General features: G+C 33.5%; 2 protein-coding genes across 2 annotated transcripts; both read left to right on the top strand.

The window, feature by feature from the left end:
- The first annotated feature begins 611 nt into the window (after positions 1-611).
- LOC134273837 (organic cation transporter protein-like) lies at positions 612-17212 on the top strand. Its single transcript, XM_062756048.1, has 6 exons — positions 612-935; positions 1104-1238; positions 1728-1813; positions 5182-5299; positions 12757-12829; positions 16902-17212. The coding sequence occupies exons 2-6, from the start codon at positions 1153-1155 to the stop codon at positions 17076-17078; spliced, it is 540 nt and encodes a 179-aa protein (XP_062612032.1). The 5' UTR covers positions 612-935; positions 1104-1152; the 3' UTR covers positions 17079-17212.
- An 833-nt stretch (positions 17213-18045) lies between these two features.
- On the top strand, positions 18046-22337 carry LOC134273838 (ATP-dependent DNA helicase RecQ-like). The gene is made up of 4 exons (XM_062756049.1): positions 18046-18373; positions 20311-20554; positions 21755-22098; positions 22189-22337. The coding sequence occupies exons 1-4, from the start codon at positions 18046-18048 to the stop codon at positions 22335-22337; spliced, it is 1065 nt and encodes a 354-aa protein (XP_062612033.1).
- The last annotated feature ends 676 nt before the right edge of the window (positions 22338-23013 follow it).

A 23013-nucleotide genomic window follows, 5' to 3' on the forward strand; every position in this document is an offset into this window, starting at 1 on the left:
GCATTTATTCATTATCATATACACGAGTATATGTGCAAGACATTTAGCGTTGTACTTGAATTAGCGGACGTTTCTTTCCGCCAAAGGCGCTAAAAAGAATACACAGCCAAATGTAATATGTTTACAGTATTACTATTAGGTTCCCATAGCCTAGCTGGTATGCAGTTGTTATAGCCTTATGCATGTTGAAATGTAGTAGTATTTTTTATGCATCTTGCTTTTTACTGTCTGTGTTTCTACCGGAATAATCAGCTATATAACACCGTCTTATCATTCGTTGTATTCAACAGCCGTTCAAAAGAAGTTTATAATTTTATTTACGTTACACAACACATTATGTTTCTATTATATTATGGAACTCTCCGTATAATCCGAAACTTGCAAAGTTGGCACACAGTAGTTTATGGGTCGTTGTGTCGTTTAGTATAATCAATCACCAGCACATTTGCCACACCGTAGCATGCTTCTTTTGAATGGAACAGCTTGGTCAAGATTGCCTTTACTCTCTCTCTCTCTCTTTGAGGATGTGTGTGTGTGTCTTCTTGTCTTGATCTCTCTCTAAATAAACTTCTAAGACTTTAATTTAAAAAATAGAACGGAAATGTTTTAAACATTGTTGAGATACTACTAAATCTCACTTAATTTTCCTTAGGATTCTCCAAGTCTCTTCGATGGCTTGTTGCAAATGGTAAGTACGAGGAGGCAAAACAATGGATTAAACAAGCAGCCAAGTGGAACAAAATAGATCCTTCCACTATAATAGACGAGTTCGACTCTGAATTACAGAGAAGTGAACTACAGGTGCTTGTAGATGTCAGTGAACCCGATACAAACTGTGAACAGACAGGGAAAAGGAGAAAGGAGAAGTTGTCAATTTTGGATATTTTCAGACACAAACACATTCTGGTGACGTCCGTAATAGTTTGGATAATATGGTAATAATATTTTTATTTTCATTTCGTTCAAGTTCCTTTGTGACGTCAAAATCAGATTTAAAATAAACAAGAGAAGTAATGAAGGGCTCCTGAACTTTGTTTCTTGATATTACACAGAATTGAAAGAAAATTATTTCTATGGCTAGTTGAATGTATCTTTCTATTAAGGTTTGTAAACAGTATCACGTATTATGGACTATTTCTGATCTCCGGCACTATGAGTGGAAACATGTATCTTAATTTCTTTTTAAATGGAATGGTTGAGCTACCAGGCATTTTTCTGTATTTGTTTACGATCAACAGGTATTTAAATTTATTACAAGCAATGTTCTAATACGAGTGCAAATTTAAATTTTAAGGAAGCTCTAAACATTAAGAAAAAGTGTTTTTTTAGACTTGGAGAAAAATATATCATACCATGGTTTGCTGTTGAGACTATTTACATCATTTGGAACATAGGGTACGTGTCTCTAACAAGCAGTAAAAATGTCAAAAGACAATGGACTATTCGTTAACAAAAACACTGCTGTTTACTTACTTTGGGTAAATTAATGAAAATAATGAATTCAAGTACATGTTTTTGGTCTAATATAATGGTTGAAATATTTTCATCCACAGTGAATTGTGTTATGAACTATAAAAACCTTTGTCTATCTTACTTTTAAGGACAAATCACACTAATGGCATGTAACTGTCCTACAATTAGAGAGCTCTTTAGTGTGTAGTGTTTAGAGCTTCCTTAACATAGGCATACAACCTAGCATACAACATAAGGCAACAAATGTTTTTTAGATATGGTAGGAAGAAGACCTGTGTCATGTTTCATGCCATCGCTGGGATTAGTCTGAGCATGACTGCTGTCCTTAACTTCACTGCAGGTAAATACCACCTTAAAAGAATGTACCAACCTTTTGATAAAATATTAGGGCTTAATTGAAGGACTGTTCCGGTCTTCTAATCAACAAATTCCCCATTTTAAAAAGGTGAGTTATTTCCCCTGAAGGGAACTCTTTTACTGTGTTTAATACGCATGCGTTATAAGGAAAGGCACTTCTGCGGACGTTCTGGATGTAAACATGTTCATTGTTTAATGTCTCTGTCATATGACAAACTGTTATTGTTGTTTGTGAATAAAAAGAAATCTTCACTGATTCTTTTTCTTTAAATTGCTCACTCATAGTCTCTTTCTGGATTTGTGTTAATCTGTATACTAGTATACCGGTAATAAGGCGCTGTGTGAGCCACCCCCCCCCCCTTACCAAAAAGAAAAATCAAAAAACGAAACAGATTACTGATAAAATGCTGATACATATTCGATTAGGCGTATTTAAAAACAAAAGCTAAAATTTCAATTTCGGTGGTGGATGTTCTGCAGACGGATCGTCATTATTTACAAAATGTGCAGAACAAATATAGAATTTTTTGTATAGTCCCGCTGCAGCCATATTTTCTTCTCTGCATCTCTAGGAATTTTTTGGGAGACTGATGACATGTCCATCTACAGTTTTACCTCTGAAATTGCTGCATATACATCACTAAGAGTAGTTCGTCATCCGCGACCGATATCAAGAAACTGCGTTTTTCCTCGATCTTGTATGTCATAAACTCATAACATACATAGTTTACTTACAAGAATACATTTGGTGACAATTAAAGGCCTATTTCATTTGAATTAACCGTGTTTCTAGAAATTTATATTTCTAAAATAATTGATTCACTTTATAGTATTAAAACTTGAATGGAATTCTAAATGAATAATTTAATCTTATATGCTAATGTATCGAAGAAAAACTAATTAAAATAGCATCGACCTCAATTAGTGTTAGGTATGTCGTATAAAATCTGAGCTGCATTTAATCAACGTTTAAGAGTAGGATCTAAGCAATTATGTATATTCCCGAGTAAAATACACTTATTTTGTTTTAGATTAGAGTATTGACAGCAGAAACACGAAATTGATATAATGATAATTTCCGAGCGTATTTCTCGTTAATACGGAAAACATTTTTTTCGTAAAGTATTATTTATGTTTTTAAAATCCTTTCAGTGTAAGTATTTATTTTTATATGTTATTCTTTTTTGCAAAGTGTGTAAAAAACAATATCAGAGAGAGAGAGAGAGAGAGAGAGAGAGAGAGAGAGAGAGAGACAGAGACAGAGAAATAGAGAGATGAACCCCCGTGTATAACTGACATACATGTACAACTGTAAAAAATATATACATGTATACCGTAATTATATTGAATTCACAATAAATAATTCTAATGATTTTTAATTTCCACAACTTTGGTTCATATTCAACTGTTCAACCCATTTAAACATTCATTCTTTGTGCATGCTGTAAACACGAAACCCTCGTGCATCATCTGTCAATCAAATTCGCATGAAAGTTGACTTGAAACATTCTTATGGTCAGTTAAGAGTTCAAGTGTGTAACACAATGAACTGACATCCAGCGAAATTCATCTTCCCGATTTCACCACAATGCTTATTACAAACATACACATTTATTTTGTAAATTATCCTTTTATAGACGTAAATAAAATGTATCCCGTAATTTATAAGATATTAAGAAAAAATTACAATAACGTGACACAAAATTGCAAATTCTGATGAAGTTGTTTACCAGCTATCAGGCATGTAGCAAGGGGGGGGGGCTAGCCCCACCCCCACTTTTTTCCCAACATTACTTTTACTATTGAAAGTCCCCCCCCTAGATTATACTACGGTAAAGTTATATAAGGGAAATGCAGTATTTTATGCCAAGGAAATGGTACTGAAATAAGTAGCTTTTTTCGTCTTTGGGCATGTTTTTTTTTTGCTTGTCAACTGTTCCAGGTAAGTAAAAAAAATATTTCTCTGGCTGCCCCCCCCCCCCCCCCCCCAATTTTAAAGACGATGCTACGTACCTGGCTAATTCGTATCGCTTTCTAGTAACAGATCCTTTATAAAATCGCTAATTATCTAAAAAAAATCGCAAACCGTTCCTTCTTTTAAAATTTTTAAATGCAATGTGTGAGTTGATCACTATTTTGTTGGTTTATCGTAATGCGTAGTCCGCGGAAGTTATGCTGGTGTAGAAGAGTTCCGATTTCGAGGGGAGATAACTCACTTTTTAAAATGGGGAATAAAACTTAATTGAAGGAATGTTCCGGTCTTTTAATTAAAACACAGGGCGTAATCGAAGGAATATTCTGATCAATAAGTAGGACTCAATTGAAGGAATGTTCCGGTCTTTTAATCAACACGTAGAGCTTTATTGAAGGAATGATCTGTTCTTTTGATCAATACATAGGGCTAAACTGAAGGGAATATTCTGATCAATAAGTAGGACTCAATTAAAGGAATGTTCCGATCTTTTAATCAACAAGTAGGTCTAAATTGAAGGAATTTTCTGTTCTTTTGATCAAAACACAGGGCAAAATTGAAGGAATACTCCTTCCTTTTGATCAATACGTAGGGCTGGTGAGATCAGTCAACAAAGGATGCTGACTCCTCTTAGGCCTCTGATACAACCTCTGTATTCTACAGGAGTCCGTGTTATTGCTACCCTCTCCTAGATCTGCTATGTTTATAGAATTTTTTTAAAGATAATTATCACTTATTTTGAGCACCATTTTCGTATTAGTCACAGTTCAGTTTATTTTCCAGGTGGAAAAAAATTAACTTGAAAAATCTGTGTTTATTTCTGCTTAACGAAGTTCGCTCCTGAGCTTTTGAGCAGATTTCTATCTTAACCTATATCCAAAAAAAATTCTTTTTAACAAATTTGGATTCTACAATGTCAATATTCAGTGAAAACTTCATGATTAATCCCATACCAATAGAATTGTGTTAGGAACTGTATTTTGTGGTGAAAGGTTTTTTTTTTATAAAAATGATCATTTTCTCTATTTCGAAGTATTCAAAGTATGTTAATTTTGGTTTCCTTCTTTACATGAAGCCTAACTGCAGAGTTATTCTATGCTAAGGACTGTGTATCTGGTTTTATACTGATCCTAAATTATTTATTAAATTAATCGTCATGAATTCTATTGTCATATTTGATAAATATAGCAAATATATTGTGAAAAATGCAGAAAGATGGCCCACATTTATGCTTAAAATTAGCACTATTTATATTAATATGAATGTTATTTTCTTGAATGTATAAACAGAAATCATAAACACCATGTGATAATCAAGAAAATAAATCTTTTTAATCTCTCCCATCATTCCTGTTTTTTCCTCGATCTTTTAAACATTAGGTACACCAGCGTTGAAGGGGTTTGCCTCGGCCCTGAGCTTTGCTGGAAAATTCGGAATATCTGGTTCATTCATGACAATTTTTCTATACACACCAGAAATATATCCTACAAATTTAAGGTATGAAATCTTTCCAATCTGTAAATTTTAGGTCAAAATTCGCAAATATTTTACTTTTACTTAGACAAAAAATCGTTTTGATTTACGTTTGTAAAAAAGGTCTCTGAAAAGATCTTTTCATCAGTAATTTATGCCAAAAAGCATAACTTATCCTCAGAGATTTTCCAGCTAAAGCTGCATAGAACTAGATTAATAGTTACTATAATCTATTAATTACATCTTATTTTTTAATCGTGTTTTAAAAAAAATCCTTTCACTAAGAGCATGTCTACGAGAAAACCATGCAAGAGGTTATGGGAGCAAGGTTCTCGGATCAACTTCATGTTTTGTGTGTAAATTTCTTCTATAATATGAAATATTTTGCCACAAATTTTTTTTCAGTGTGGTCTCACTTAAGGGGTTAAATCGACACTGTTACTAAAAATAGAATTCTTGGTCCTTACACAGGGTGAAAACAGGAATTTTATAGGATTTTATATTTAAAAATTCAGCATTTTAATTGATAATGATATTAAATATCCATATATAGTTGAAAGTAACAAGATACACTTGTTTCGGAAAAATTTTCATAATCACAAACTGTGCCCTCGTTTAAGTGCAAAAAGGTCACAAATCTGGCATATTTCCAGATTTTTGAAAACTGGTGAAAATATTCACTTTTCAAAAACCTATAACTCAGAAAGTGACGCTTAGAATCAACTCAATCTCATACCAATTATTAGACAACATGTCTGTCTACATTATATAAAACATAGGTAATCAGAGATTACAGAGCTCACCTCAACGTGTGTTGTCTTTAAGTAAGGCATATTAAGTCACACAATTAACCAACAAAAAGTGTACATCCAAAAATGCAAAATTTATGCAATTTTGATACTTTGGAATAGACCTATATAAAAACTAAAAACTAGTTCTTCATCATGAAAATGTAATTAAAATCCAGCATCTGAAGCAAGATTGAGAGTTTTCATCCCTTGATGCATCATTTAAGCAACTGGTTTATATAAGCCTTATAGTTTCTTGGTGATAGACTTGCACCCATAACTTTTACGAGGTCTATTATCTTGAAAATGTATGTCGAATTCAGCATCTGAAGCAAGTCCATTTGTGTGCATCCTAAGATGTATCATCCATGTAAGTTTGGTCAACATAGGGCTTAAAGTTACTTGCAAATGAAACCTGTATAAAAAATTAACCTTTCCACTAATCCAGAAAATGTAGGTCATATTCAGCATCCGAAGCCAGCCTAGTAGAATGCACCCTTAGATGTACCATCCATGCAAGTTTGGTCATTATAGGGCTCAAAGTTACTTGGAAATGAATCCTGCACCATAAACTTAAACCTGTTTACTCGTCCAGAAAATGTAGGTCAGATTCAGCATCCGAAGCAAGTCTGGTAGTATGCATCCTAAGATGTACCATCCATGCAATTTAGTCATTATACGGTTCTTAGTACACTGTACCTTGAAAATGAAACCTTCACCAAAAACTTTAACCTGTTCACTCAACTGGAAAATGTAGGTCAGATTCAGCATCCGAAGCAAGGCTGGTAGTATGCATCCTAAGATGTATCATCCATGTAAGTTTGGTCATTATATGTCTCATAGTAACTTGGAAATGAAACCTGCACCAAAAACTTTAACCTGTTCACTCAACCGGAAAATGTAGATCAGATTCAGCATCCGAAGCAAGTCTAGTAGAATACATCCTAAGATGTACCATCCATGCAAGTTTGGTCATTATAGGGCTCAAAGTATCTTCGAAATGAAACCTTCACCAAAACCTTTTAACCTGTTCACTCAACCCGATGTAGGTCAGATTCATCATCTGAAGCAAGGCTGGTAGTATGCATCCTAAGATGTATCATCCATGTAAGTTTGGTCATTATATGTCTCATAGTAACTTGCAATTGGAAATGAAACCTTCACCAAAAACTTTAACCTGTTCACTCAACCGGAAAATGTAGGTCAGATTCAGCATCCGAAGCAAGTCTAGTAGAATACATCCTAAGATGTACCATCCATGCAAGTTTGGTCATTATAGGGCTCAAAGTATCTTCGAAATGAAACCTTCACCAAAAACTTTATCCTGTTCACTCAACCGGAAAATGTAGGTCAGATTCAGCATCCGAAGCAAGGCTGGTAGTATGCATCCTAAGATGTATCATCCATGTAAGTTTGGTCATTATATGTCTCATAGTAACTTGGAAATGAAACCTGCACCAAAAACTTTAACCTGTTCACTCAACCGGAAAATGTAGGTCAGATTCAGCATCGGAAGCAAGTCTAGTAGAATACATCCTAAGATGTATCATCCATGCAAGTTTGGTCATCATAGGGCTCAAAGTATCTTCGAAATGAAACCTTCACCAAAAACTTTAACCTGTTCACTCAACCGGAAAATGTAGGTCAGATTCAGCATCCGAAGCAAGGCTGGTAGTATGCATCCTAAGATGTATCATCCATGTAAGTTTGGTCAACATAGGGCTTATAGTTATTCGGAAATGAGACCTACACCAAAAACTGCACCAAAAATGTTAACCTGCACCAAAAACATTAACCTGGTCATTCCTTTGCTGAAATTTCAGCATCTGAAACTTTGACTGGTACAATGAAACTCACTAGCAACATCTTCCATGCATGTCTAATCAATATAGGACATAGAAGTACTTAAAAAGAAAACTGCTCCAAAAAACTTAACCTTAACCCGGGACGCCGACGCCGACGCCGACACCGACGCCGACGCCGACGCCGAGGGTATCACATAAGCTCCCCCCAACTTCGTTGAGGTGAGCTAAAAATCTGTCTTTGGACTCTCAAATATTTTGCTGTACTTTTTACTTAAAGTTGGACATTTTTTTTGTGAATTTTCAAATTTTCTCATCCCTGAACTTCAGCAAGGAGTTATTTTGCTGATTTAAATATTTTCAAAAATATAATTTTGCTGTTGAAAAATAACAGTATATTGTACATTTTTGTTTTCAATCAATAATTATTTCTTAGGGGGTTAAATGGGGTTAATTTGGGGGGGTTTACCAGAATTGTATTATTGTATTATTTTACATTTTCTTTGAAAAGGGTGATATTCACATACTGCTTAGTACCTGTTTGTCAATCAGTAGACCAAGTGTGTTCTCTCTCATCTTAAAAAAAAACAAACATTTGCTTGAAAGATAATAGACATAGTACACTGGTACCTACTAATAAGTAGATGGCCCCTTTTAATTTGGAGTCCACAAGGTCAAAGGTCAAGGGTTATAATTCTCGATATACCAGTATGTAGATTTTAATCATTCAAAATCTTGAGGACCCATTGCTTGACAGACATCAAATTTAGTACACTGGTTTCTTGAAAAGTAGAGGACCCCTTTAGATTTTGAGGTCACGATGTCAAAGGTCAAGGGTCAAACTAAACAAAAAGGAATATCAGAGCCATTTTCTTGACAGACATATTGTCATGGCAACAAACTCAAAATGAATGAACACGAAGTTTTAAAAATCAACAAATTAAAACATTTATAATTTTTAATTTCATTGCAGATTAATATTTGAATATTACTCAATAACTAAATACATTCAACAACAAAAAATTACAATGCTTGACTGCTTCCTGATATTTTGTATTCACTTCCAAAATTAAATGACCTTGAAATTTTGTATGCTTGAAAAAAATCTACTTGCTTAAGTATACATCATGGTTCTAAATTAAGGTAAGATTTAAAAGAAAAAATCACAGTTTCCCCAAATCATATTCTGAATTTTTGGCTATACCTGTATACAGGAAATTAGTCTTTATAATAGTGATATATATTTGGTAAAACTAAAGCACTGTTGACCTTGAACTTTGATCTTTTCTAACATAAACACTTACTTTACTCTGAATTTTTGTGTATTCCTGCTTGTGAAACCTGATACATATTAAATATCAAGATATTAACAATGTTTAAGTACATGTACCAATAAAATCGTATAAGTTAACATATATGAAATAACCTTCAATTTTGGCTACTACACAAGCTTCTTCAATCATAAACTGTATTTTTTTCTTGATGTTTGGTACACCATTTGGGTTGATTTTGAGGTCTCAAGCTTTCAAAATCTATTAAGGTGTATCCAAACTATTCTGTTCAGTATGACCCCATTTTCTTCCTATGTAGCATCCAATAACTTCTGGAGAAAATTTAACAAGCACTGAAATTTCCAATTCTTGTTTAAAGAACGACTGGATTATCTCCAAATACACAAAAGTAGTACTCAAAGCATGTACCTGTGAAAAAGGACAGTTTTCAAATTAAATTGAAATAGACCATACTAGACATATTCTAAGATTTTTAAAATAAATGTCATGTTTATGATAATGCTACATTTAAATTTATCAATTGAAGAAAATGTCATCAAATGACTTGGATAAGATTCTTCACAAATTCTTCTGGCTATCTTTGAAGAAAACAAGAGCTTCATATATCCTTGAAGTAAAGTAACAGAGTAGGGAAAAATGCATGTGGCAAATCGACAGACAGACAAGGCAATTCCTATCCATGTACTATAGTATACAGTTATAAAATGGGTATGAGGAAAATAGCAAATTTATGATTCCCCGAAGGAGAAAACTATTTCCCTGAGGAAATAGTTTTCTGCCGAGGGGAACTTTAAATTTGCTATTTCCCGAGTTCCCATTCCATAACTTTTTTATTATACCGAAACAATGATAGGCGATTTAATTTTTTTTTAACCAGATATTCCGACATTTTAAAAAAAACTGTAGAGGCATAATTACAAACGCATGCGGTTTAACACATTGTATGATAAGTGAAGCATCGTGTCCTTAAACAATTAAATTATTTTTAAAAAGTATTTTCACTGACATTTTGAAAAATTATCGTTGTCTTCATTTTGGTAGAATTCTAGTATGATTTTGACATCGCACGTCAAAATGTTTTGACGTCATAGCTACATTGCTAATAACATGACATCACAGACTCGAGATTCCTTGAACACTCCACCCACTGAACACTTTGATTGGTTAAAATTACTAATAAATATTCGTGAGGGAGTAGTCCCAGGGAGTAGCTCTGATTTTCCAGGGAGTAGTCTTCAGATGAGGGCAATAGTCACTTCTCGGGGAAATAGAGATTTTTTTATGGTATTAATTTATACAGAGTAATTACAGTAGAGGTATAATAATATAACATATCTTTACCAATTTCTCAGCAGTGGTAAGTAATTGGTAATGCTAATGCTGCATCTGCATTTTCTCTCCTCTTCTTATTTCTGGATTCTGTTCACAAAGCTACATTGGAAACCCTATGTAGTAATTCTTTATAGCTCCACAGCTGAAAATCCCATTGTAAAGCCCATCCCTAACCAGGGAAATGAATTTGAATAATCTGAAATTGCACGAGAAATATAAGAATGAAAGGAAATATTCTTTACAAAGTATAATTTCCCAGACTTATATTTATAATATTAGTTATGTTTTAAACACAAACCTCTCAAGGAACACATGGTGACCTTGAATTTGAAAAGTCTGCACAAGTATTTGACAACTCTTTTTCCTTTAATCATATATGAAAAGCCGAAAATCATAACTGTAGCCATCTTCATAACATTTCATAAATATCTGAAAAAAATATTTTGTTTAATGAGATTCTTTATAATCATGCAGCCCACATATGAGGCAATAATGGTGATTTAATTGACAGTGAAGACCCACCTATCCAATTCTTAATGTACCCAATTAAGTCTTTGAAAACCCTGGACCTATTCAACTTTTCATTCCCTCTTCATCACCCAACAAAGGCTACTTATGCTATTTATAATTCTGCAGATGTGAATATTTTGTAATATTGTTGAATTTATACAGATATTTTTATTGCTACATGTACAAGTACCAACCTTGAAATTTCTCTTGACAGGTTTGCTAGGTATATATTCAGGTCCAGTACAATCACTAGATTTAGCCACGTAAGTATTTTTTATAGAAATAAATTACTTTGGTAGCTAAATAAAGCTACTTCAGGTAGGTAAATTAAGCTAACTAAGTAGGTAAATCAAGCTACGTATATAGCTAAATCCAGTGATTGTACCAGACCTGATAGTGTTTTGTAAAAAATCTTCTCTTGTCCATAATCAAGTCCCCATCAAAATTGTTTATTTATTTTTTACATATCAATAAGCCTTTTTATAAGGTACATAGTATTATAAACCATGATCCACCTACCTGTTTCTTTTTCAAATACAAACATTGTTGATTCGGTATCATCATCACTACATCCGTCTCGCTACCAAATGAATGTTCGCTGTCAGAATCATATTCATCAAAATCAGAGCCAGAATCTGAAGACTCGTAAACAATTCACGCACCTGAATCTTTTTCTGAGGACGTACTAAACGGTAACAAAACGTCTCAGGATGCCATAATGTTTACACGTGGTTACGGAACCGTACATCGATCCCGATGGTTTTCATAATTTTTTATGCATTTTATACATAGGCCTCTAGTATATACGTAACAAATTACATTCAAAGGAGGGACAGTTTTCTTCAAATCACACATAATTTATACCTAAAACGATTAGATGACAGACATCTGTTTATAAACTTCGTAAACATAATCATTATCTACCTTCTCTACAGAAGAGCGCAACAGGGGAGACAATTCTAACAAATCTAAATAAATAGTAAAATACGTTTTTTCTTTCACAGGAAAAGCAGGAAAAAGAAATATTTATAGCTTTTATAAAATTAAAAATAATTTTCATTGTTTATATTTGTAAATATTTTACACAAAATTCATTAAAATTACTGTTAAAAGTAAAACTTATAAAATCATTAATTTTTCCATCATTTGAATTTGAGGTAATTTCATTACGATATAACTTTTCTGTCCTTGAGAGTCCAAAGGTGGATTTTACATATTGTTTGGATAATATCCTAGAGATTCTTAAATGTACAAAATTCTGAAAAAAAGCGTCACTTTCTAAGAAATGTATCCCTGAATATTAACAAAAAATGAACCATTATCATTTCTTGGCACAATGCCAATATTTGTGCCCTCGGGGCAGCCTTCTATATAGGGGTTTTACAAAAAAATTGATTCGAACTTAATTTTACGACTTATTTCTATGAGTACACATTGCCCTTTTATTCATATATAGTTTTTTTCTTTTTTACTTTTAAATATTGAAATTGTCATTTTTACACCAACTTTTTTGCATTTTCCCTTGAATATTGACCAAAATGAATTATTGGCTGTTACTAAAAATAGAAACAACCGATGCAAAAATAAACAACATATTTCTGACTCTCAATGGGTGTCCTTTAAGTTAATAATAAAAATTAGTTCGTTCTTGAGAGTGCCTACCAGAGCATTTTTCTATATATCTGCATGGTTTTCTCGTAGACAGGCTCTTAATTTTCTTTTAAATGTATTTTCCCACTTGTTTCCCTTGTTTTTAGAGCTTTAGGTATGGGCCTGGCATCTGCTGCGTCTAGAATAGGAGGAATGATCTCCCCATATGCAGCCATGTTTGTAAGGGTTTTTTTCTTTAATTAAGCCCACTTAACACTCTAAATTTAGCTTAATACATAATTATGGGATCTTTCTGTATTATAAATATTTGTTATTATCATATTTGTAATGTATATATAAAGATAACGAACAGCAATCTGACTATAAAGTCCATTGAAACATCACTTGCAAACATGTAACTTTCTATTATTCATGCTCTACGTATGAACAATTTCTAAAACGAGGTAAATTATTGACAAGCAAGTTGATGAAGCAAGAATATCAGCAGTCTCGTTTAAGGGGGATGTACGGCCACTTTTAGTGCAGTGAGAGCAAAATGTAAACATTTCTTCAAATAGCTAAAATACATTATATTTTGATCAAATTTTAAGTCTTTTTGATAAAGATACAATAAATATGCATAACCGAATGCATGTTTTGCATATATAATCTATACTTTTGCAGAAAAATGCTTTTGATATGCTCTTTAGAACTGCGCAGCTACAGAATTCAGCAGAGCCTTAAAAAATCCAAAAAAATATGCAAACTGTGCATTAATGTTCTCTCTACAACCATTTGTTGAGAAAATGTCTAAATTTTGCACTTTTAAATGATAATTTCAAGTTCAAAACAAGGTACCGTTGTCTTCAAAAAGAGTGTAAAGAACCATGAAAGTAGTTCATGGATAGCAGCACGTGGTGTATTTTTAGCACAAAATCTTGTTTTCCAGACCTCTTCTTACTATGGAGGGGCATAACAATCTTTAAACGTAAAAGAGAATTACAGTTGCAAAATATTTCAAATAATATGAACACTTTTAAAAGAGGAAAGGTGTTATAGTGTGGCTTAAAGTAATTTATTTAGTATTATTATCGAACAGTTGTTAAATAGTTTACGTATTGATATTAAAAAAATTTAAACTCTTTGATTCCAGGTACGGAAAAATGAGCACCATCAACGTTAAAAATTAAGAGTTTGTAAGTTTGCCACAGATAAATTATATTATCTATTAAAATTTTAATTATCACCAATAAAACACAAAGAAATTAGACACATAAAATTGATACGAATGACTTTCTTTTAGTACCTACTAGTACGAAGCGTTATCAAAAAGTTCGCGAAATTTCTCTATATCTACAAAACCACAATTCAGATTAGATAGCCAAACACAAGTTCTATAAATAGCATATATGCTGAAGTTTTGCTCCTTTTTTGTGATGTCACAATCTGAAAATGACGTCATTATTCAGGTACTTTTGACGAAAAATGGTTGTCTCAGTGGAACTCGTTCAACAAACGACTATAATATTTATGGCACATGTATATCTTAGAAATGCCTTTGAAGTAGCGTATAAGAATGTGTTCACAGTTCATTAAATGGCTTCCTATAATTTCAATCAATAATTGGATATCGTTTTAGTGAAGGAAGGCAGATGGTTAAATATGATACTTGTTATGTTGCCCGGTGAAAGCAAGTTTGAAAAGGGATGTGTTTTTAATAAAGCAATATGCTATCAAAGACCTTCAATTAAAATTTTACACTTTGAAAAATACTTGAATATTATAATTGTACAAAGTAAAGAGAAAAAATCAACATATAAAAATCTTTAAAATGATGTTTGGTGGTCCTCCCAACTCAGGGAAAAATTACTGGGTCCGTATTTATAGGTGAGAAAAAAATTCCTTAAAATTAAACAGAATTGTTGACGGAAGAAAAAGAAAAAAATATCGTGTAGTGGGATAATGAGTCGGGCCATTTCTAAGCAGTAGATCGGGAGAGAGGGCAACCAAATATTTTTATAACAAGTGGTCTTATAAGGCTAGTACATGTTCCATCACATACTTAGTAATGCAATTTTTTAAAATCTTTGTCACTATTTTGAAAAACAAACATAGGATTTTCGGGGCGGGGGGTGGGGGGGGGGGAGGGGGGGGGTGTTAGCACTCACTTTTTTTACGATGATAGACATGGCATATGCAATGGACCTTTCTTTGCAAACATTGTGCTCGCTTCTAAATTTCATAGAAACAACACATTATATTTTATCAAGCTTCGTATGTTCAATGAGCGAGAGCTTACAACGTTGTCAACATAATGAGACATGATGCGTTTTTGTGTCCAAACATGACCCCATACAATGTGTGGGTCATTGCAAACATTCTAGCTATTTATGTGAGGTGCCTGAAGGAAATCCTATAACTGCCTATTTTTTCTATCTAACTTCTAAACAAAATAGACATATGTACCAAATTTTCGAATGTAAGACATGTAATTACAATTTATTTTTCATGCACTGCATATTGTTTAACATTTTCAAATTAAATGCTAAGCATCCTCCTTGCAGTGCCCCATTTGAAAATAACTTCTATCTCCACAGAAAAAAGACCCACGGTAAACACATATGTTTGGGACATTTTTATCTTTTTTTCTTGAGTTTTAAAGAAACCAACAAATTATCAAGACTTGTTCTATAAAAATTAATTATAATCATGGTAATAAACGGATCTATTCACAGCAGATATATGCACATGCCAACCATGTGCTTAGTGGAATAATATTAACGAGGAATTTCGAGTTGTAAACAGAACAGTTTTTCCCGATTTGCTGGAGTGAGGTTAAAATCGCGTTTTTTTTCATTAATCAGACGATGCAATGCAACAAATAAAAGTAGTAAGTAATATAACCTAATGATTATTACCTAGTAATTTCTTGTCTTGATGTTATTATGGTCGCATTTATTGTAAAATCATTGTTATTCGAACTCTGTGTGACAGAGGAATGGCGGACGAAATAAACACATGGCCTCAGGAAGACACCCATATGAAAAATCAAATTTTCAAGAATTATGCATAATGACAAGAAAAAAACGAAACAAATGGTTGTAGCCATATTATCAATGAATCAAACTTACTCCATTTTCAATGTATTTTTCATCTCATGAATGCTGTAGCTGCGCAGTTCTAACGTGATTAATTTTCTTCTAATTAAGACAAAATAAACTTAATTATTTACTAATTTTGGTCTCTAACAGTAGGTAATTAGTGCATTAGCACTTTGAGTAACTATGAGCTAGTTTAGTAGAGTATTAAGCGCATTCTTGGTATTTCTTAGTTTACACCAGACTAGATCCAATATGGCTTGTACATCCCCCTTAAAGTCATCATTTCGTAAGTTCTATAGTCGATACAATGACCTTGTCAGCAAATACAATTTATCATTGAGTCAAATGCTGACTGACGTTTTTCATACTTATTGTTAGTCCATTATTTAAACACTGAATTCACGACAAATTTTCCCGTTATTTCCCGATCATGACAAAGAGCACACGGCTGGTGTGAGCGGTCGGCAGAGGATGCTCACTCCTCCATGGCACCTGATCCCACCTCTGATGTTTCGGATGTCCGTGTTTACTCTGCTCTTATTTTGTATTGTTTTATGGACTTTTGATCTTGAATATTGTTCTTTTTCTACATATGTATCATTCACACTTATTTATCTACCGTTATTGCTGTGTGTGATTCATAAACAATAGATGCTATTCAATGGGACGCGATATCTTTCTTCTGATGTTTTCAAAGGTTCGTGTATGCTCTGCTCTCAATTTGTTTTGCTTTAATGGACTTTTGAGCTTGACTTCCCTTCATTATCTTTACATTTCATACATAAGCTTCCGCACCTTATTTCTTTGTCAAAAATAATAAAATCATGACGTGTACCCCTTGTGATAACTTATAGCAAAGCTTCAAAACTTTTCAAATACAAATCTTTTCACAAGAAATGCACTTGTGAAATTTGAAATCACTAACACCACCTGTTCGAAAGTCATGGCCATGGTTAATATACAGTTAAAGTATATCATCGGGAATTAGCTTCCGAAGTAGGGATTAACTTATTTGACAAACGCACGTGGATTAATTACTCCATTCACAGTGATTTTTTGGGAATAATTCATATCTTGCTATCTTAATTTTATGTAGGAAAAATCAGTAGAAGTATAATAATGATTTTTATAAGTAATTCAAACTTCGAGGTGCTATTTTCTCTATATTGATACTTTATAAGGTAATCATTTTAACCCCGTCTTTTATATAGGGTGCCTATATCCCATGGGGTCCAGGTGTTGTGTTCGGCTCTCTGTCACTCGGGGTAACAGTTTTGTTTCTATGGTTACCCGAAACAACTGGGAAAGAGCTGCCAGATACTCTTGAAGAAGCCAAGAATTTCTATGTACTGAAGGACAACAAGAAAAAGACCAAAATGAATTCTTAAAATGGAGATTTCTAGCAAAAACGGACAAAACACTCCATATTTCTAATTGTAACTTACAACATAGTACACATTATGAAGGAGAAACATGGGCTTCACTCTGTATTTAACTTTTACAAATAAAACATCATTTTATATTACAGTTTTTAATGAAGATAGGGAGAAATCTAATATGTTTGACATCGTATTCGAAGGTATTGAATATTTGTAGCAGAGCATAAACATATATTCTTTCACTAAATTCATTGATATTTAACAATCATGGTAGCTCCTTCGACTGATCTTTCACTCCCCAGTGAGGAATTCTATATAAAAGAAAGTCTTAAATTAAAATTAGGGATAAAAAATTAAGAAATGTACTTGCTTCAGAATTTTTTAAATTTTTTTTTTAGGAAAACCCAGCATCTGAAACTTGTCTTGTAGATGCAAAATCAGTGCAAGTTTGCTCATGCTAAAGCTTATAGACTTTACAAAAGAATGAGGTATGCTGATCCAATTTATGCTGTTCACTTATTAAAACTGTAGTTCAGATTTAGCTCTGAAACAAGTGTGGTACATGTAGTAAGCATTCGACCTTGCATCACAAAGCAGGGCTGGTCAAAAAGTGACTACAGCTGCTCTGCTGCAAAAACATTGACCTTCTTTAAAATTATGATCGCGGGTCATACTACCCATAGTCCTTTGCGTTTCCGCACACAGAGACACTACCATTTAACGCATAAGGCATACCAAATCGGGATAATAAACATCCGCGATTACAACGCGGCCGAATAACAGGAAAAGAATAAGTGCGAAGTTATCACCCCAATTTTTGCTTAATAAAACTCAAAAAACTTCATAAATATGAATGAAGATTCAAGTTTTTTTTATAGAATATATATTGAAATGACATGTAAAAAATAACAAAAAACAAAATAAAAATTATTCAAAGATTATTATTTTCTCCACTTTCACTTCAACCAGAACCAAAATGGATTCAGCCAGATTAACTAGTGCTAAACAGAAGTTAGGGATAACATATGAATTAAAACCAGAACAGATATCAGCACTTCGTGCATTTACAGAATCGAAGGACCTTGTGTGTTTACTACCAACTGGTTTTGGGAAAAGTGTCATTTTTCAGCTGATGCCATTTATTACCGACGATCCCATGGCAGTTGTCCTTGTTATATCGCCATTGAACGCGATTATGAAGGATCAGGTTATGAAACTATGCAAAAGCGGAATTCCAGCTTGTTTCCTAGATATAACGGGAAGAGATGGTTCTACCTACATGTTGAAACCTGCATTGGGGACGGGTATTACATTTTTACTCTGTTACTCATTAGGGGCCTACTATTTCTAATCAGGTCTGGTACAATCACTAGATTTAGCTACGTAGCTTGATTTACCTACTTAGCTTTATTTACCTACCAAAGGTAGATTTATTTAGCTACCAGATCAATTTATATCTATAAAAAAAACATTTTTCTCAGGATGTGCAAAATATCCCAATTTGATGTCGTGATCATTTTCAATTTTGAACTGAAAAGTTGCATTGAAATAGCTAAATAAAGCTACCTGAGGTAGGTAAATAAAGCTACATAGGTAATTTTACCTACATAGGCTTAGCTTAATCTAGTGATTGTACTGGACCTGCTAATGACTAATTAACGACCTATGACAATATTTATCATCAGAGTTTATCACCTTATTACGGTATTTATCATTGAAACCCACAGCCCTAACCATTACATCTCTATAAAACTATCAAGTAATTAATAAACCATACATGTACATGTGGGAGCCGGTCAAAGAGCCCCCTATTAAAAACGTCCAGGTGAATTAACCAGCTTGATTTACCTACTTAGCTTTATTTACCTACCAAAGGTAGATTTATTTAGCTACCAGATCAATTTATATCTATAAAAAAACATTTTTCTCAGGATGTGCAAAATATCCCAATTTGATGTCGTGATCATTTTCAATTTTGAACTGAAAAGTTGCATTGAAATAGCTAAATAAAGCTACCTGAGGTAGGTAAATAAAGCTACATAGGTAATTTTACCTACATAGGCTTAGCTTAATCTAGTGATTGTACTGGACCTGCTAATGACTAATTAACGACCTATGACAATATTTATCATCAGCGTTTATCACCTTATTACGGTATTTATCATTGAAACCCACAGCCCTAACCATTACATCTCTATAAAACTATCAAGTAATTAATAAACCATACATGTACATGTGGGAGCCGGTCAAAGAGCCCCCTATTAAAAACGTCCAGGTGAAAGCATCCCCTGATCTTGGTCAAAGTGCCCCTTAATTTTGGTCAAAGCGCCCCCTAACGTATTTTTTTAGAAAAAAATACTGCCCCCAGATATTGGTCAAAGCAACCCCTGATTTTAGTCAAAACGTTCCTTAACTTTGGTCAAAGCGCACCCTAACATATTTTTATAGAAAAAATACCGCCACCAAATATTCGTCTAAGTGTCCTCTGATTTTAGTCAAAGCGTCCCCTGATTTTGGTCAAAGCGCCCCATAACATAAATTTATTTAAGAAATTCTTTACTGTCCCCAATTAAATGGTCAAAATGCCTCCTGATTTTGGTCAAAGCGTCCCCTGCCTTTGGTAAAAGCGCCCCTAACACATTTTGATAAAATGTAAGCAAATACCTCACTATAGAACCTGCATAAAGAAATATGAAAGTTATAATATAAAGAAATATTTTGAATATTTAAATCACTGTTTAATGAAGTAATTAAGAGAGACTTTATATTAAGCATATGGTATTTATAACCTTGAAATAAACCTTCAAGTCACAGTTTCTTCAACAATTTAGACCTGACCTTAAGTTCTTAGCTGTGACCTGTCTTCTGTTTCCTTTCACATTTCCAAATAATTCCTCAATTACATAATTCCTTAATTACATGACTTTTTTTTATTTGTTGTGGATACATATAGTACTTTACAGATTGTCTTAGTGTAAATGGACAGCACACCTCATGCTTCAAGCATTTGCCGGCATTGAGGAAGTCCAGGTTCAAATCCTGGGGGCAGTCTGAAGTGCAACTAACGAAACGAATCATTTGCACTAAATTCAAATGGCCAAGATATATACTAAATATATTTTTCTATTTCTTTGTGTGATAACTCTTTGTAAGTAAGTGGGTGTAATAAATTATTTAAGATTTTCTTTATAGCAGTTACACACAAATAATAATGAGCACATTAAGTTCTGTAATCCTGTAGATATTGTGGATGAAAGTGAGGAAAGAGAGGACAGCAGTATTGATGATGAAACTGATGAAGATGTTGGGAAGCTGCTGATGAAAGTTTCTCCAGAAGAAGTGGCAGCTGGAAAATTCCGCCTTATTTATGCCCATGTAGAGGCATTCCTTTCTTCAAGAGAAGGAAGGAAAATTCTACAAAGCCAAGCTTTGCAGGATCACGTGTGTGGTATCTGCATAGATGAAGCACACATGATACAAGAATGGTATGATATACTGTAAACGTATTACATTTGGCTGTGTATTCTTTTTAGCAGCTTTGGCGGAACTCAACAACAGCTAAGTCAAGTACAAGGCTAAATGTCTTGCACATATACACATAAATAAGAATACGAAGAAATGCGCTAAACCAAACCTACGCTCAAAATTCAATTTCTGCCAAATATCGTACACGCTAAATATAATACATTTACATTATATTAAGAGAACAAGAGGCCCATAGGCCAAAGAGCTCACCTGAGTCAATATGATTATCATTGTTTATCAGCATGTTTTTTTCTCCTATATATTCTTACAAAAATTAATTCCATTATAGCTGGCCAATCCCATCCCCATGTGTCATGATGTGACCACATTAATCTGCACTCCTTAAAGATTCTTCTGTATCAAAATGAGACTTATCATGGCTTTGTTGTTCAGTAGAAGATATTTCCATATAAATGTTAAAGTTTGATGCCCACTTGCACTGTGGCTCCCCTGGGGGTCATGATTTGAGCAAACTTGAATCTACATATTTATTGGAGTTTCCACTTTTGTAGCAAAGTGGTTTTTGAGAAATTTAAATAATGCCAACAAATTTTCATTTATTCTTAATTATCTCCCTTTGCAAGACAGCACGCCATTCATTAGATCAAGCTTGAATCCACTTTACTCAAGGATGCTTTGTGACAAGTTGGGTTAAAATTGGCCTTATGGTTCTGGAGAAGAAACAAAAATGTGAAATGTTTATGGAAAGACAGATAGACAAAATATGAGTTTACTTAACCTCTTAGCTTAGATGAGCAGTGATTGTAACTCCAAAACTTTTCTTCATTTTAAGTGCCCCCCCCCCCCTACAAATAAACTATTTTAAAATTGTTCGTTTGCAGTTGCCTACCTACCCAATGAAAATGCACCTGATGTAAACTCATTTTTAGCCATTTAGTAAATTATTTTTGCTTCAGGATACTGAAACTATTTCATTTTCAATTTTTGACTTTTGTTTTTATCGATCAGTAGTTTAAATCAATAGTGGAACTTATTCATCTTCAGTAGGCCTTTGAATTGCTCTATTATTTGTTATCTAATAAAAATCTGAAGACAAATTAAAAACAAAATACCTACCTACCTACCCAGTCTAAAAATTATAGGTCGGCAACTGCAAACAAAGATTTTTTTAAGCTTGGCCTATTTGTTATTTGTTTAAGGGGTGAAGACTTTCGAAAGGACTTTGCTAGGATACAAGAATTGCTGGACATTTTCCCTAGAGTACCTGTGTCCCATTTTACAGCAACAGCATCACAATCGACAAAGGAAAAGCTGGTAAAAAACCTTGGTTTAAGGAATCCCACTTTTATTTCAAAGAATCCAGACAGACCAAACATCAGGTATTACAAATACCAACGACTACCCAGCATGCGACAAGAGGATGACCTTGACAAAATTTTAGGAGATATTGTGACAGGTCTACAAAAGGACAGAAGACATTATCCTCTCACTTTCGTTTACACTGATCTGGAGTCAATTAGGTATGGCTACAGATTTATGGAGAACAAGTTAGGGATTGAGTCTCCTGAGAACAGGTGTTATGCACAGTACCATACCCATTATCCAGAGAAAATGAAAAAAATTATCATAACGGAACTGGGTAAATCTGATCCAATAATTAGAGTAGTTCTGGCAAAGGTAGCCCTTGGCATAGGTGTGCATGCACCTGCCGATCGAAAGGTCATTCATTTGTTAATAAGCATGGATGTCATGATACATACCTGGAACCCTCCTTTTACTTGATCGTTTACATTGGCCCTCCTCAGCTGACATTTGAAGAAAGCTAGACTTCCTTCCTGTTGTGAAGTCTTTGTTGAGTAGAATCGTTTGAATTTCTAAAAGTAAAAATTGTTACATTCATAATACCGGTAAATGTTATTTAAATACCACAACAGACATATTTTTCTCTTCACATATACTTTAAACAGCAGTATAACTTACATCAAGAAAATCCTGTTCTACATGAAACAGCTCTTTTATAACAGGATCAAAAATCTCCATTCTTTCATTCTTTCCGTTGCAGTGTGAGCACCAGCAAGAAGATCTTTGACTCCACTCATCCTTACTCTAACAAGTTGATCTCCTCCAAGTATTATTTTAGCTGTCTCAAAGTCATCTCCTGTCAAGCAATAAAATGTATTTAAATAAAGAATGCTGACCTAAAAAATAATGTCTATTTAGTGATAAGCATGTTTTCTAAACCTTATTATAAAATTTAACCATGCTTGTACTTTTGCATTCCAGGAAAATGTCATTACAAGCAAATCTAAAAATTATTATATTATATTTTTGTATGTTGAATATTTACTTAATTGTAGTTAATTTTTACATGTACTTAAAACATTTAAAACAAAACTGTAAACAGTCTATTAAGTGTAATACTGCAATCAATACAATGAACAAATTAACTCATATAACA

Source organism: Saccostrea cucullata, unplaced genomic scaffold, assembly GCF_032062105.1.
Source record: "Saccostrea cucullata isolate Sc308-1 unplaced genomic scaffold, CSIRO_AGI_Scuc_v1 ctg7915, whole genome shotgun sequence".
Taxonomy (NCBI): Eukaryota; Metazoa; Mollusca; class Bivalvia; order Ostreida; family Ostreidae; genus Saccostrea; species Saccostrea cuccullata.

Coding starts and splice junctions, on each gene's coding strand:
- LOC134273837 (XM_062756048.1), top strand. CDS start 1,153: ATGAGTGGAAACATGTATCTTAATTTCTTTTTAAATGGAATGGTTGAG. Junction 1,239..1,727: donor TATTTGTTTACGATCAACAG/GTATTTAAATTT, acceptor AATGTTTTTTAG/ATATGGTAGGAAGAAGACCT. Junction 1,814..5,181: donor TGTCCTTAACTTCACTGCAG/GTAAATACCACC, acceptor TTTAAACATTAG/GTACACCAGCGTTGAAGGGG.
- LOC134273838 (XM_062756049.1), top strand. CDS start 18,046: ATGGATTCAGCCAGATTAACTAGTGCTAAACAGAAGTTAGGGATAACA. Junction 20,555..21,754: donor GCACACATGATACAAGAATG/GTATGATATACT, acceptor TATTTGTTTAAG/GGGTGAAGACTTTCGAAAGG. Junction 22,099..22,188: donor TGGCTACAGATTTATGGAGA/ACAAGTTAGGGA, acceptor TTATCATAACGG/AACTGGGTAAATCTGATCCA.